Here is a 15,110-nt window from a genome sequence, read left to right on the forward strand (position 1 = left end):
ATAAGCTTGTGTATATATTGCTGGTACTACTGACTTCTATATATTTATGTTGGCCCTGCTTTTGTTTGCTGCAAAAGCAAACCCTGAAGTGCCTCCACTAAGCTGACAGCAAATTAAGAATACTTTATAAAAGATTTTAACAAAGAAACTCATTACAGACAGCAGCTAATACACTTCTGAGTGAGTGGTGGGAAATGACTCTAAAATACCTGAGTATACCATCTAAAAGCAAAGTATGCTTTTCTTTTGAACTTATTTATTCTGATATACAAGCGTATGAATTAAAAACCAACCAGATCAACAAGGCTCAAGAATCAGTTTTTAAATCTGATGACAGCCTTAGATTCAAATCACCGAGAAATTTGTTCAGTTAAGTGCATCGTCCAAAATGTAAGTGCACTGAATAAATATGTTGCTGCTAAGTCTCTGGAAGAAGGCTATGAAATCATCTATTTTTTTGTATTGATTAAGTTTTGTGCAAATAGCATCAATAAATAAGTACATTAAGCCTGGCATTTAGAAAATGGAAAGGTTTATTTTTTACCTCGTAATCAATGATAGGTATATTTGGTGCAGAAGGCAGTGGCACAGTTGTGATTCTCCTGATGTATTCACCCAGCTCAGCTCTCATCTTCAGACGGCTGTCTCCGCAAAGGGACCACAGAATCGCATACACGAGGAATCGCTGAGAAAGTTCAGAAACTGATCAGTAAAAGTGAGGAAAAAGGGAATCCCACACAAGAGAGCCACATGAAAATTAACAGCAAGATTAATTAACAAGGCTGGCAACTTGACAGTTTCCTCTTTTTTATTTACTTAGCTATGGGAATTACCTGGATGTAGCGTTCCAGCTGATCTATCTGCATAGGGAAGTCTGGATGGTTGGCATTGTACTGTGCTACGTTGCGGCAAGCCTGGTGCAGCATGGAGAAGAGGGAGCCAAGACAGCGCAAGCGAGTGAGGTCCATGATGTGCTCCAGCTTGAAAGCATGTTCGAGTGCCTTCGTCACCAGCCCATTCGATGTGAAGTATGGCTGCATAATTGTTGCTGCATCTCTCTGAATCTGTTGAAACAGCGTTTCGTCAACCATCATCGGGCAAAATAGAGCTGAACTACTCGTATAATAATCTGCGTGCCCACGGCAAGGTGGTACTGCAATCTTTCATGTTATATACTCTTGAACTATACCTGCAACATTGGGGAAGCTGCTTCCTCTCCTTCATCTTCCTTGCCCTTTCTCCTACGCTGAGCTTCCTCTTCACCTTCATCCAGAGGGATGCTCCTCAGTCTGGCCAGGAAGTTGTTGAAAATCATGTCAGTGCTTAGAACATCTTCACTGAACCAAACCATGCCACACCTTGACACTGTGGCCAGAGTAGCATACTTCAGATCTTGAACTTCAAACATGATGCGCACCTATGGGAAAAAGCAGAAAGATGGCTTAGAAACCAGTGCCGGCCTCAAAATTATCTGAGGACACAGCTGTGTCTAACTTCTAAGAGTTTTCTCCTTTGACTAACCTTAGCCTGTTAAGAGGCCACTGGGAGCATTAAGACAGCATTGCAATCAGAATGGTACAAGTTAAACCTCAAGTAATATTTTATAGCCAGCCCTTTAAGTAAGGCAGTTCCTCATAATCTAATGGGAACTGGCAAAGCGCAACATGACAAAACCAGGGAGTAACAACCTACTTCCAAACTGTGTCTGCTGGAAACACCTTCAAATGAATTTCCTGGCTGACACAAGCATCTCAAAATTACCAGAAATTTTGCCAATCCGGCAATATTGTCCAAGCAGGTTTATTTTCTTATTTGGGGAAAAAAGTAGCTAGCCTTACGTTTGGTGGAAGGCTCAGACGTTCTCCATTTGGCAGTGTCAGCAGCTTGTTGTCATCCAGAACAGAGTTCAAATTCTCAACCCACTCAGGATCAACATCTCCATCAAAGATGATCCACTGCCGTTTCTGTAGTTCGCCTCTCACGTTATCTATTATCCTAGACAAGGGAATAATGTAGGGCCATGTGAGAGAACGTCCAGCCAGCCCAAGTTCTTCCTACACCAGGGAAAAATTTCTAGCTCACACCTTTACTTATAGCACACACTCACTTTCTCAAGACATGCGTGAACAGTCCATCTGTCCACTCTCTGGTGTTGGGATCGAGAGTGCCATAGAGATGGTCTTTGCTGATGGCTTTGGGATCGATGATGTGGGCAACACCTTCCACACCCTCCAGCCTCTCCAGTGCTTTCAGAAGAACTCTCCAAGCCATGGTCTTTCCACTTCCAGACGGGCCCACCATCATCAAACCATGATTGATCTGGGTAATTTGGTAGAGCTGAAGAACCTATGGAGAAGGAGAAAAATCAAAGTGTTGCATGAGGAACATCTTAATGTAGAATGCTTTGGGTGGGTCCAGCTGACATGGTCCAAAAACAAGGAAGGCCATCACTTTGCTGAAACTAAGCAAGTCTGGGTTTGCTCAGTGCTTGGGTGGGCGACACCTGGCAACCACAGGTACACCACCTTGGTTTCCATGATCGAGGAGAGATAGCATATAAATACAAGGAAGATATAATTATCTTGCTTAAATGTCTAGAAGGCTGTTTGTGGCCAGATCTCACATAACGTTGTGCTATTTGTTGGCAGTGAGCGCTGACGCAACCTACCTTTTCAACCCACATGCTGCCAATGTCTTCCCCGTCGCCGTACGTCAGGTACATTTCCTGACAGACCTTCTTAAGCTCTTCCCTCAGGGCAGTCATTTCTCCACGGTGATACTGAATGCCAGGGAACACATCGGACAAGAGACTGAAAAGCAATGGGATGTCTTCTGCAACCAGTTTGGGTACCATTGTTTCACAGACACTCTGGATCAGGATCTACACAGAAGAACAAAAAAAAACCCAACTTGCTTATTAACTCGTGTGAGAAGCATCATGAAAATACTCAAGTGATACTTCTGGGTACAATATCAAATTGAGATCCTACATCAGAAATACTTTTTAATTATTATTATTATTGTTGTTATTTATTAAATTTATATACCGCCCTTCACCCAAAAATCTCAGGGTGGTTTGCAAGATAAAAATGCAAAATCGAAGCACAAATACTTAAGATCTACATGCTAGATAAAATGTAAAGAAATAAAAGCTTTGTGAATGATGCAATGTCAATTACTGAATTTTCCTTTAGATTTTAGATTCTATACTATGGAGAGGACATGAAGTTTGTTCACCCTCATGATGAACAGCAGCACTTCTGACACCAATTCAGATGCCTTCTACCAAAGTCTACTGGTAGCCAGATAAAGCAACATCTACAGCAGCAAGAGGCAGGATAGGCTTGAATACAGGGTGCAAGAAAACAATCAATTTAACACTACACTCCTTTTGTGCATCCATAGTCTCCAAGCATCTGCGTATGTAACTGTACTTTACATTAGTTTCGTCACATGCAAACCCAGGCTATACCTCTTGTTCTGGCAAGTTCTCAGCAATTTCTCCTTCATCAACCACTTCCCCACGCTCCTCCTTCTCCCGTTTTATTCTCTGAATCCTCTCTCTCTTCACGTTGCCAGCACTGATCAGGACGCTCTTCAGAGCTCTCAAGCCAAAGTCATAATGGCTTTGAGAGGAGAGCTGCTCATCACATAACCTAAGGAGCCAAAGACACCAACTGATTAATGCTGAAGTTGGCTTGGTGCTGGATGCTTTTGCAAGTTATACTACAGTTGCATGAGAAATGATCTAAGCACAGTCAGATGCATCAGAATAATTGACGATTAAGTTACAGAAATATAACAGTGCCAGCAGCAGGTTGGACCGGTTAATGCTGAATTCACACAGCTCTAAGAACAAATCATGATACGTGCTTCTACTACGAGCAGTGTTTCTTACTTGAAGAATGGGACAATCTTGTTGGCAAGCACTTCTGCTGTCCGAAATCCCTGGGAATACAGCATGACTTGGGCAATCAGCTGACGGTCAGGTTTTGTCATGGCCAAGCTCCGGAACAGTTTCTTCAAGTTGTCTGGGAGATTTGATCTACCGGCATAGCCAGGGTTCATTGTGATGAAAATTGCCATGTCTGCGCTCACTTTCACTTGTTTGTTCAGCAACTCACAGGTAATGGTGGTGGAAGCTGGAAGCAAGCATTGGTCGTTCAGTTTGCTGTTCTTAACCAAATCAACTTGCGTATGCACGCACACAAGAAAGGAAGTCATCAAGGCTAGCAATTAGACTTCCAAAGCCCAAAGAGGTAAAGAATTCTCAGAGAAGCAGCACATAAACATAAACCACCCTAGGCTTTAGGGAAAGACAGGGAAGAATGAATTACTCAGACTTCTGTTCTTTGTGGATCCCTTACCTTCTCACAATAAAAGCCACTTATATTGAAATACTAGGGGCTGATGATTCTTGCTTGCTTAGGTCTCCAAGCACCCTTCTCCTCCTCTCCAAAGTCCCCTCCTTTCCCCTACTCTTTGTCCAAGCACCTGCTCCCCATAGCCCATCCCCTTTCTCATCAAACCTTTGCAGCTCACCTGCGCCACCCCTCTCACTCAACCCACCACCCCATCTCTCTCAGCTGACCTGTCCCACTTCCCTAAGCCCAGCTCACTGGCCCACCACCCCTATTGCTTTGCTCACTCCTCTGCCCCATCCCCACTCACTTGCCTGCCTGACTCTAGTGCTTATCCCACCCTGAGCATGTGAGGCTGCTGCCACTGTGACAATGGACTAGCAAAAATATAGCACAGCGATAGAACCCATGTTTATAATGTCCAATTTTAAGAGAAGTGTTAATTGGTCGGGGGGGGGGGGGTGGGCAGTTTGTTTCAGGAGTTGTATCCTGTTAGATACCACACATGAATAATTAGCAGCAGGGCATGTGCATCAAACATACTTTTCTCCAAGTTTGGATTTGAGTGCTCTCGCAAGGCTTCTTGGATGCACTGGACCTGCTGGGAAACGGCAGAAAGCATTCGCTCCTCAAGTCTGTTGAATTCGTCAAAGCAGCCCCACGCGCCCACTTGGCAAAGACCCACAAAGATGCGTCCCATTGCCTGAAAAAAGGATGGGGAAGGTTAATGAACACTGAGAAGCTGTGGAGTATTATACGGCAGAATAGTAGACTGAGCAGTTGTAAAACGGGACTGGATTTTCCCTTAAGTTTTAGAGAGGCAGAAATTGCTATTATTGGGCAGGGCATCCTATATGGTACCAATCTTTCGTACAGACACAGAATCATAGAAGTGCTCCTTCTCTTGCTTCAGAATACAGGGCTGCCCAATGAAACCAGCTATAGCTTCCCTGTACGGGAGACACAGACACTTGAAACTTGCAGGATTTATGATCAGTATTCCAAGGTAGCATAATGATAGTTGAAACCACCATACCTGGAAGTCAAATGTTTCGTCGCAGTTGAACACGAGAACAAAACGTCCAAGCTGGTGACCAAGAGCCTTAACTGATTCTGTTTTACCGGTTCCAGCAGGCCCTATCCATTAAATAAAAAAAGAGACATATTTCATGTCATCTTAACCATCACTTCTAAATAACAGCCATGCCCAACACTTGTTACCACTTTATAGCCATACAATTTTCTTATAACCCTCAGTCTTCGGAGGATGCAATTCGAATTCCAGCTCGATACCAAACTATAACCCTAAGGCATTGTACATAAAATTCGCAGGGGATCTTCTATCCAGTAATTAAGTAGATGTGTTTAGTTTCAGCAAGACTGCTGTATTGTATGTCTCAAAGCAAACCCCGAGATACTTTTAGTTAAGACAAAATTATCTGTGCAGCTATTAAAATCGCTTTGCTACCTAAACACACATTTTTTTGTTTCCAGCATTAAGAAAGCTTTTGAGAAATGGGCATACAGAAAACAGTAACCTACCAAATGGAGAACCTCCCAGCCTGGCTTCCAAAGCTTGGGTCATTGTCAGGTAGCATCGATCAGTAAGAGGCGTCTGCACCAGTTTATCCTGAACGCCAAGGTATTCAAAGCCATAGTTGAACTTGGCATTGGCCATCTGGATGGACAGTTGCTGCAACACGTCTGTCTGTTTAGGGTCAAAGTAGAACCTCATCTGGCTCAGCCAATCAAAGGATTTGGAGTTGTCAATTCTGCTTTTGATCAGTGATCGTGTGACATCCCTTTGGTGGACCAGCTCAGTAATCTTTTGAAAAAAGAAAAGGTGAAATTCAGAATGCGAAGTATCAAAACAACTATTTCATGAAACATCATCATGTTTAAAAGCAATTGGAGATGGAACGTCTAGAGAGCATAACAAAGGCTGTGGCTTACCAGGTGTTCCAACTTCCTTCTGCGGAGAGGTGGCTGCTCCATCAGCACAGAGTCTGCAAGCACATTCAGGGTGACCTCAACATTGGTCAGCACAGACTGCAGAGGGCTGCTGTCACCGCCACCGCCCATGCCACTCAAAGCAGACTCCACATTTTCTGACCAGGCAATCTGGGCTGACAGGACAACAAGCTGGGCCTAGAGCATTAAACAAAAATAGGCATTGGCTTTTGCTAGATGTTTCCCTTTCCTTCCCCAAAAAGCACAATGCATTTTCTGAAGGCTGAAGAGAACAAACCTATACCTGGTATTTGTCAATCCAGGAGATGTAGGTAGCTGGATCAATAGAGGTTGCTTTGCCAAAGATTTCGACTTCCGTGACAGACTCGGCAAGCAGCTTGGCAAGCGTGACTCTCATTTCTTTCTCAACAAGTGTGAGCCACTCATTGATCTTGGGATGCTCCGTGATTGAAACGGGAGTTTTGAACAGCACCTGAAGGGGAAAAAAATCAAGTTTAGGTGTGTTTTTCTTTTCATAAAAGCTAGGATGGGGAATCTTTCTAGCTGGTGGGCCAGATGTAACAGTCTGCACATTTGTCAAATTCATCGCAGGGAGACAGAAGATCTGCAACATGTGAGGACTTCACAGCGACGTGAATAGCTCTGTGTGGAGCTTTAAAGCAACAGAGACTTTGAATTCACCTGACAAGAAGTAACTTGTTTTAAACCTCCTTTCTGCAGGGATTGGCTGTGTGACCAAGCTTACTATGGGACACTTGAACACAGAGCTGATTCAAAGGGTTTGGAGTTGCCACCTATCAGCAGATATGCAGTAACTCCAAACCTGCTGACCTTGGGGAAAAATAAATACTTGTAAGAACAGAGCCTTTTTTTCTTTCCAAAGGAAGTTGCAGAGCCCCTTGAACAGCACTTCCCAAGTGCCTGACAACCAGTTGATGCTTGGGCTCTTGGAAAGCCAATTGGTGGATCCTGCCAAGCCCTGCCTTTACATGCCCTTCACCTGTTGTCAGGTGTAGGGCAGGTGGACGTAGATTGCTCCTGATGGCCTGGTTGTTCGGAGGTTCCCCACCTGTTTTAAAGAGTGAGGTATCCCTTCACTGTACCTCCTCTCCCTCGCGTGAAGATATTCCCAGAACAATGGAGCTGTCCTCGTTAAGGATGATGCTCGACACTCCAGCAAACATCTTCTTGAAGTGCTTCTGCAGTTTAGCTACGTTCTTGCTGTTCCCTATGATTTCGAGCAAGTCTTCATCACCAACAAAGTAGAACCTAAAAAAAAAAAGAAAGCTTGCCATTTTAATGAACAAAAAGGGATACAGTGAAATGCAAAGTGACAAGCATCTAGTACCCCTCAACAAACCCAGGATTTTTCTATGTGGACTGTCAAGTGAAGCAATAGAAGACTACATCTGTCAGCTGATGGGAGCTGCTCCATTAGGCTGCAGTAGAGGGAGTGAAGGGAAACAGGGCAGCCATCAGCTATGCTGAGAAGCCAGCTCTATCAGGCTTCTCTGTCCCACAACCGTTACCTGGGAACTCCCACTTCATCGGGATGCAGCAGAGGAAGGGTAAAGGGGCCACTTCACCTTTTGCTCCCCCAAGCCCTTCAACTCTTTCCATTCCAGTTGATCAAACACCTTTGTTGACTAACAGAAGAGGATCAGGCCAATGGTCCATCGAGTCCAGCATCCTGCTCTCAGTGGCCATCCAGTTGTCTATGGGAAACCCTCAAGCAGAGCCTGAGCACGAGAGCACTCTTCCTTCCTGTGGTTTCCAGCGACTGGCATTCTGAAGCATTACTGCCTCTGACTATGAACAACTAGTGTCCGAGTTTACTTTTTTCCTGCCTCCCTCCCAGTATTTTTTTGGGGTCACACATTTAGGTTGTAGGCTTAAGACCAGGGCTCCATCTTACTACTGATGTTTGTAGTTGGTTGAAGAGCCAGGTTGAAGTCATTTGAACATAAAATAATAAAGCTGGCAGCATTGTTTATTGTATTTACATATTCACATTTGCCGTTAGTAGGTAGGTAATTAGTTTCAGTCTAAGACAACATGGGAAGCCCAGACCGCAAATTACTGAATCCACTTACTATACAGTATTGTGTCAGGTCACAAAACTTTTCAATCCAAGGCTCCCAAATGAAATTTAATAAATAATACTGGGGGGGGGGGTATTGTTTTTGTTAGTTATTACGGTATATACTATTGTGTTTTTAAATCGTAAACTGCCCTGTGATCTTCAGGTGAAGGGTGGTACAGAAATTTAATAAAGTATAGCTCTTCGCTGCATTCTAATACACTGAAGGCATTTACATAACTCTAGCTATATCTTAATGCAACGTTCACTCTCTTTTAAAAGCTTGTCCCCAATCCAAATTATTTCCAAGCCAAAATCTGCACAGGTGGTTTAATTTTTTGGTCAAACACAAGATTAGAACATGGAGGATGATAAGGTAACATAAAGCCTGGGGGGCAATGTATTAATGCCAGAGTTTGCTTATAGAACAAAACTAATGCAGTGAAATATCAATTCTTTACCGAGGGAAAGAAGCTCTCTCTCTCTCCAGGTACTCTCCCAAAGCTTTCTGGATCTTCCCAAGCAAGTCTGCTAATCTTTCCAGTGATCTCTGTACACCCTGAATATTCAGAACATCCATGACCAGGGGAGATTTGGACACCTTTTTCATGAGGGCCAGAAACTCTGTACTGATGCTGTGAAGTCAAGAAGAGAGAGCATTGAAACAAAGCAGAACCACCACCAGCCGATGTCCCCAAGGAGGGACACACTTTTACATAAAAGCCTCCTGGGTGAAATAAGAAGTTACTGAGATTCCTGCATTCACATTTATGTTCAAGAACAAAACATTACCTTTGGAATCTCTGTGTTTCAACAGGCAACAGGTGCTTGATATCAGCGCTCCCAGTGAAGATACCTTCCAGGTAAACCCAGCGCCTCTGGACATCTATCCAGACATCAAAAAGTGCCATGATACGATTCAGTTTGTCTTCCCAGCTTAGGGCATCTTCTTCAAACACCTACAGATCAATAAATGGCTTTAATTTATGTAACTGAGTTACACATTTATTGTAAATAAAGCACAATGCAACTATATTTAAGCTGTGTTATCTATATTAAATAAAATTTATAACCACCTTTTCCTCAATAAGGGCTTAAAGTGTCTAACAATAAATGTAAAAATTGCATAATCAAAAAGCACACTAAGACCAGCAGAATAAAGAACCAGAACAACAAACTGATCAGTAAAAGCTCAAAAAACACTTATGGCTCAAAAGCCTTCCTAAAATGGAAGGTTTTAAAACAACCCAGCATAAGGGCATTTAAGAAGGGCGGAGATGAGCCTCTCTTGGGAGAGGGTTCAAAAGCCTGGGCACGAGACACCGAAAACACCCTCTGCCCAGTGCCAACTAAATGCAATTCCAGGGAAATTAGGACCAAGATGATCTCAGAAAGCAGGCTGGATTGTAAGGGAGCTCATATAATTGTATTCAGTGCTTGCTAGTTAGTCATAGCTATACAAAAGGGTGCAAACTGAAGCATATGCGTTAACATTCCTAAATACGTTAAAAGACAGAAATGCAAAGAGCAAAAGATACATTCTGGGTTCTACCTTGTAGTATGGCGATAGCTTCATTGCAGAAACACTGTTGATGTGCTCTTTGACTTTGTTGAAAAGGTCATCCCAACCACGAATCAAACGACATTTGTTCTGGTAGTTAACCAAATCCAGCTCATAGGTGTTCCACACTTCTCGTATCTTTACAGAAAACAATGTACAGTGATGTTTAGGATTGAAGGTAAAAAATCAGGCAGGCCAAAGCTGCTTTTCTTTAAAAATAGCCCAACGGATGATGAAGAGCCCGAGAACATCTTTATGTAACAAGTGATCATCAGGAAGCAAGACCTTTGTCATATAAATGTGGCCAGATGTTCAAATGGTTCCACTTTTGATTCTATCATTATTTCATTCTACGTTAATTAGCTGTTTCTTTATCTAATAAAATGTATATGCTGCTTGATAGAGACAAGCAGTTTACAAAAATATAAAACATTAACACTATTGATCAAAAATATTCAATACGTAGATGATTTAAATCAACAGCGGCTTCTAAGAACAAAACTTTTTGAAATACACCCTGCAGCCTGACATAGGTTTAACCAACTGTCCTCTAAAAAACTGGACTTCCTTGGGAAGTACAGAATATTGCCAGCAAGTTGCTGCTTCCTCTTCAGGAAGAAAACTCCCCAGCGCTCCTGAGTGCAAAAGGCTGTGTTCCTTGAAGGAAGCCTCTTAGCCTTTTTCAGCAAGCCTTCCTGCCACTTTCCCTTTACTCCCTCAGTATACAGGGTCACAAATAAGTAGCAACCATTGCATCAGGACTTGTCTTCCTTCAGTGACAATGGTTTTGTTTGAGTTAAGGGAACTTTGCTGGAAATATAGATTTAAAGTTATTGAACGAGCAAAAGTATTTATTAAAAGCCAGTAGCTACCTGCTTCAAGAATTCTTCCAGTGCCATCTCTCCCTGTGCTACAAGTAGCACATCTTTCACAATCAGTTCATTCTTCTGCAAATCAACATCCCAGATCTGCCCCAGGGTTAGTTCGGAAACTACCCAATTCACGTGAAGCCTCTTCATCAGTTGCTTCCAATGGCGATCTTTAAGAGCCTCCGACTTCAACTCTATCACCAACATGTTTATCTGAGTGGGTTGGAAATGAAGGAAAGGTGTAAACTTGTCTTGTTAGGCATCAGCACGATGTTCTATCCAAAGGTCTTTCATAGGCAAGCTTACCTTCATGTAACCTTTCAGGAGCCTCTGCACGTATTCATAGGATGCATATTGCCGTAAGCGAGCAGGGAAATTTTTCAGCTGGTTGAGTAAGCCATCTAGACTTTGTCGAAGCTATAAGGAAGATGGGGAGCAACTTTTAACAAGTTAACAGACAGCGCAAATTGCTGAGTATTACCCATTTGTCATCTTTATTAATGGACGGCTCACCCAAGTAGTCCTGCTTGCCAGGAACACTGACCAAGTTATTATCTTGTTCACCTTTCTGATACAGCAAGAGCCCATCTGCATGCCTACCCATAAGCTGTTCTTTATGCTCTTTATCAAGTCACCCAAAGACTCCCTAAAAAAGACTAGCCTCATAAACTCATTCTACATATTCTTCTAAAATATCCTTTGCCACCTGGTCCCAATGTGCTACTTTTCTGCATCTTGCCTGCCCAAATTCCATACCAGTACCACCATGCCCCCCCATTTTTTTTTATTATTAATCAAATTTGTATACCCTTTATCCATAGATGTCAGGGCGTTTCACAACATAATTTCAGCTTCTCCTTTGCTGAGCTTCCCTCTGCAGTTCCCCAAAGTCCTCCAAAGACTTCCAAATGTCGTAGCAGATGCCCCCACCCATCTTACAAACCTAAATCTCCCTGTCATCCAACATTCTCACCATCCTTTTCTGCACCCCAAATTCTTCCCCCTTGATTACAAATGCCGAAGAGCTGCACTGCTAATTTAAATAGAAAGGTAAAGAAGCTGATGTTGAAGCCTGCAGTAGTAGCCATTGGTAGGTTGGTCTCTCTGCCTTACTGACAGGTTAGCTTCCTATGCCCAAGTTAGTTCAGAGATGTGCAGAGATGGTCAGGATGCTATGGGACAGGATTGAGGTCCCTGGGGCGTAGGTTTAATCAGTGCTATCAAATATGTGCCAAACCACGTCAACGCTGACTATACGGCAGAACATTTTTAGCTTCTGTTTTGCAGTGTTTGAAGAGGATAGATTTGCAATTTCTCTTGCTATGGTCCTCAAGTTCTTTACATATATACAGCTGAAGTACCTTGCGAGGCTGTACTGAAACCCAGGGTTGCTCCTTCATTTGATCAATCTGTTCCCAGACCTTGGAAAGCTCAGACCAGACTCCTTTAAGGTCTTGGAGCTCTTCTAAAGCAACCTATGAGACAAGAGATGGTTTGAAACATCAGTAATTGTAAAGGGGGGTGGAAAGCAGGATATGACAAATAATTCTAGTAGGTTTTGATCAGCGTAGCTGGAAAGGTCTTTCTACGGAATACAGCAGCTGAAATTTATACGCCTGGCTACTGGATTTTCATACCTGAACACGTTCTTCGCTACCACTGAGAAGACCTGTATCTGTGAGTTCCAGAGCTTCCTTGGCCTTTGCACATTTCTCACGGTCATCCTTCAACCTCCCAAACTTTCCTTCGTAGATGGTAAGGGCTTGGAGAGCTTCCTCTGGGCGCAGGTTGCCCTGAAAAAAGAAGTGAAATACTAGGCATCAGACTAGGCATAGTGGAGTTCACTGTTATGTACGGTGGCACTTTTGACTACGTGTACCAAATTTCATTTTTATAGATGGTGTATGACTACTTTAAGCTATTTTGAAATATAGCATATCCCAGTTTTGTAGAAGAAAGGTACAAGCACCGTTTTCAGACTTCCCATTAAGTTGGATGTCAAGGAATATAACAGCACCAAATTCCAGTTCTCAAGGTCGTGTTGAGTCGGTTAGTCCCATATATACAGTAATTGGGGTTTGTTAGTGAATGAGACAGCTAAGCACAATTACAAACATTCATAATGAACACATAATTTAGATCATTGGCCTTCAATTGGTGGGTCTCAGCCTGACTTAAGGCAGGATAATAATTATATGGTGGTCATGCTGTTAAGTGCTAAGTGCACCACTAGATGCATGTTTTGGCTAAAGGAGAGCACAGGTGTCAAAGGAATGATGACTCAAGGCTCAAAATGCCAGAGTACTGAAGACGACTTACGGTTACAGGCTTTGTTTTCTCCCAGTCTGTCAGTAAGTCAACTGTACGAGTCTCCACAGCTCGATCTTCCTGAACGATTTTCATCTGCAGGTTTGCTACTTGCTGCTGAATGGCAGAATCCTTTCGACGCATGATGTCATTGAAAGCACCCCATTCTCCTTCAATGTTATCGATGTACAACCAGGATGAAGGAAATTGGAACCTCTGCTTCTCAAGCAAGCGCTGGCCATTACGGTAGAGCTACAGCCACCAAAAAATAAGTTACAATTGTAACAAAAAGTGTCTGCTACTGTTAAACTGAAACTCGTCACCATGTAGGTTTTTTTAAAAAAACTTAAAGGGTATTTTATTTTGACACATCCCCCGAACAGGAGATATGTACAGCAATGTTTTATTTGGTACAGGCTTTGATCACATATATTCTTGTAATAAAGATTGCGGCGATGCGTGTGTGGATGGTCATGTAGGCCTTGGAACACACGTAAATGGGGAGTTGCCTGTACAGCTGTCATTGGCTCTTATACCTTTCAGGCACCAGCTGACGACATACTTTCATGCAAGGCTGTGAACTGCCTGGAGATATTAGGACGAAGAGTACTAAAGCTTTTCCCATTGAAACTGATTGCAGAAACGTGTTGTAGAAAGCTTACCTCAACTTGTTTCTCAAATTGTTTGATTTTGCGTTTCAGTGACTGCACGTATGTGATGAATGTCACAGCATCGGATGTGCTAGCTGTGTCCACTGAGTGCTGCTCCAGCTCTTGCCGTGACTAAGAAATGGGAAAAATGAAATTTAAAAAAATGCTCTCATAAAGGAAAGGGAGTAAGTTTTAGACGCCCTGTTCAAAAGACAAGGAAAGCCTCTATGGAGGTGCCAATCACACCCAATTAGTTTAATACAGGCACAGTACAGGCACTCACAGTTCTTCAGATATCCCACTATTACGCATGATTTCCCCCCCTCTAAGATTACAAAAGAAAGAAAGCTTTGACATGGAACAATCTCTTTCATCCCATATTGAGAGAAGAGAAGCAAGTGTTGCTATCTATGTTTAGGGGCACTTTGGCAAAAATTTCTGCTTAGGTATTTTCAGTGGGACGAATTTTGGCAAACTCACCTTGGAAATTTGAGAATGGAACTCTGTCATGTTTTGGCCCAGCATTTGACCAAATTTGCTGAGCACTTCCTTATGCCAGGAATCATACTTCAAGTTCACCTTCGATTGCACCTATACAATTAAAACAGTGGTAATTTTACTCTATGCCATCTATCTTATAATTTGCAAACTTGTGTTTCTTATATACTGTAGAAATAAATTAAAAAATTGTCCAGTAGCACCTTAGAGACCAACTAAGTTTATTTACTCATTCCCCCACCCCTTCTACTTGTGGTCTGGTTCTTTGATACCATTTAATGAAAATTAATGCAGGAGATATCTACTACATTATTCCCGCATCGCAGGGGGCTGGGGTAGATGATCCTTGGGTTTCCTTCCTACTCCACAATTCTATGATTCTATAATTCTACTTTCAGATCTATTTTCCTTCAGGGTGTTTACCTTTCCATAGTCGATGATAACAGGCCCAAATTCCTTCCTGGTTTCAGCATTGTCAAAGGTTCCCCTGGCTTTTCTTATCTGAACCAAGAGTGCTTGCCACTTATTTAAGTCTTCTCCAAGGCGGTTGTAGATATTCTCAGCTTGCATATCCCATAAACATTGATACTGGAGCCAAACCTACAGATCGAGCATGCACACACAAAAGAAATACCTAAATTTTTTATTTTAAGGATTTGTAAGCTATTAGATATATCCAATTTTTGGGTTTATGAACTGGTAACCAAAACTGTAAACACCGTACTTAAACAAATGTTAAATAACTCATCATTCCATATTCTTGATCAAGACACTGTCACGTGGAATAATGTTATGTAATAACTCTGGAATAGG

General features: G+C 42.5%; 1 protein-coding gene across 1 annotated transcript in view; it reads right to left on the reverse strand.

The window, feature by feature from the left end:
- The window catches only part of DYNC1H1 (dynein cytoplasmic 1 heavy chain 1), a 59,292-nt gene that overhangs the window by 26,684 nt on the left and 17,498 nt on the right, over nt 1–15,110 (reverse strand). Inside the window, exons 13-37 of the mRNA XM_083516613.1 lie at nt 14,721–14,897; nt 14,280–14,390; nt 13,812–13,931; nt 13,162–13,401; nt 12,480–12,635; nt 12,204–12,317; nt 11,149–11,259; nt 10,846–11,055; nt 9,965–10,111; nt 9,205–9,371; nt 8,874–9,047; nt 7,436–7,601; nt 6,616–6,804; nt 6,315–6,509; nt 5,904–6,186; nt 5,398–5,498; nt 4,905–5,064; nt 3,899–4,142; nt 3,473–3,656; nt 2,669–2,881; nt 2,108–2,346; nt 1,839–1,995; nt 1,190–1,417; nt 834–1,064; nt 545–685 (exon numbers count right to left, since the gene is read on the reverse strand). Coding sequence (XP_083372739.1) covers nt 545–685; nt 834–1,064; nt 1,190–1,417; nt 1,839–1,995; nt 2,108–2,346; nt 2,669–2,881; nt 3,473–3,656; nt 3,899–4,142; nt 4,905–5,064; nt 5,398–5,498; nt 5,904–6,186; nt 6,315–6,509; nt 6,616–6,804; nt 7,436–7,601; nt 8,874–9,047; nt 9,205–9,371; nt 9,965–10,111; nt 10,846–11,055; nt 11,149–11,259; nt 12,204–12,317; nt 12,480–12,635; nt 13,162–13,401; nt 13,812–13,931; nt 14,280–14,390; nt 14,721–14,897 — 4,458 coding nt within the window. The remainder of the gene's footprint in view (nt 1–544; nt 686–833; nt 1,065–1,189; nt 1,418–1,838; nt 1,996–2,107; nt 2,347–2,668; nt 2,882–3,472; nt 3,657–3,898; nt 4,143–4,904; nt 5,065–5,397; nt 5,499–5,903; nt 6,187–6,314; nt 6,510–6,615; nt 6,805–7,435; nt 7,602–8,873; nt 9,048–9,204; nt 9,372–9,964; nt 10,112–10,845; nt 11,056–11,148; nt 11,260–12,203; nt 12,318–12,479; nt 12,636–13,161; nt 13,402–13,811; nt 13,932–14,279; nt 14,391–14,720; nt 14,898–15,110) is intronic.

The sequence above is a fragment of the Podarcis liolepis genome, assembly GCF_965112155.1.
Source record: "Podarcis liolepis genome assembly, chromosome: 1".
NCBI lineage: Eukaryota > Metazoa > Chordata > Lepidosauria > Squamata > Lacertidae > Podarcis > Podarcis liolepis.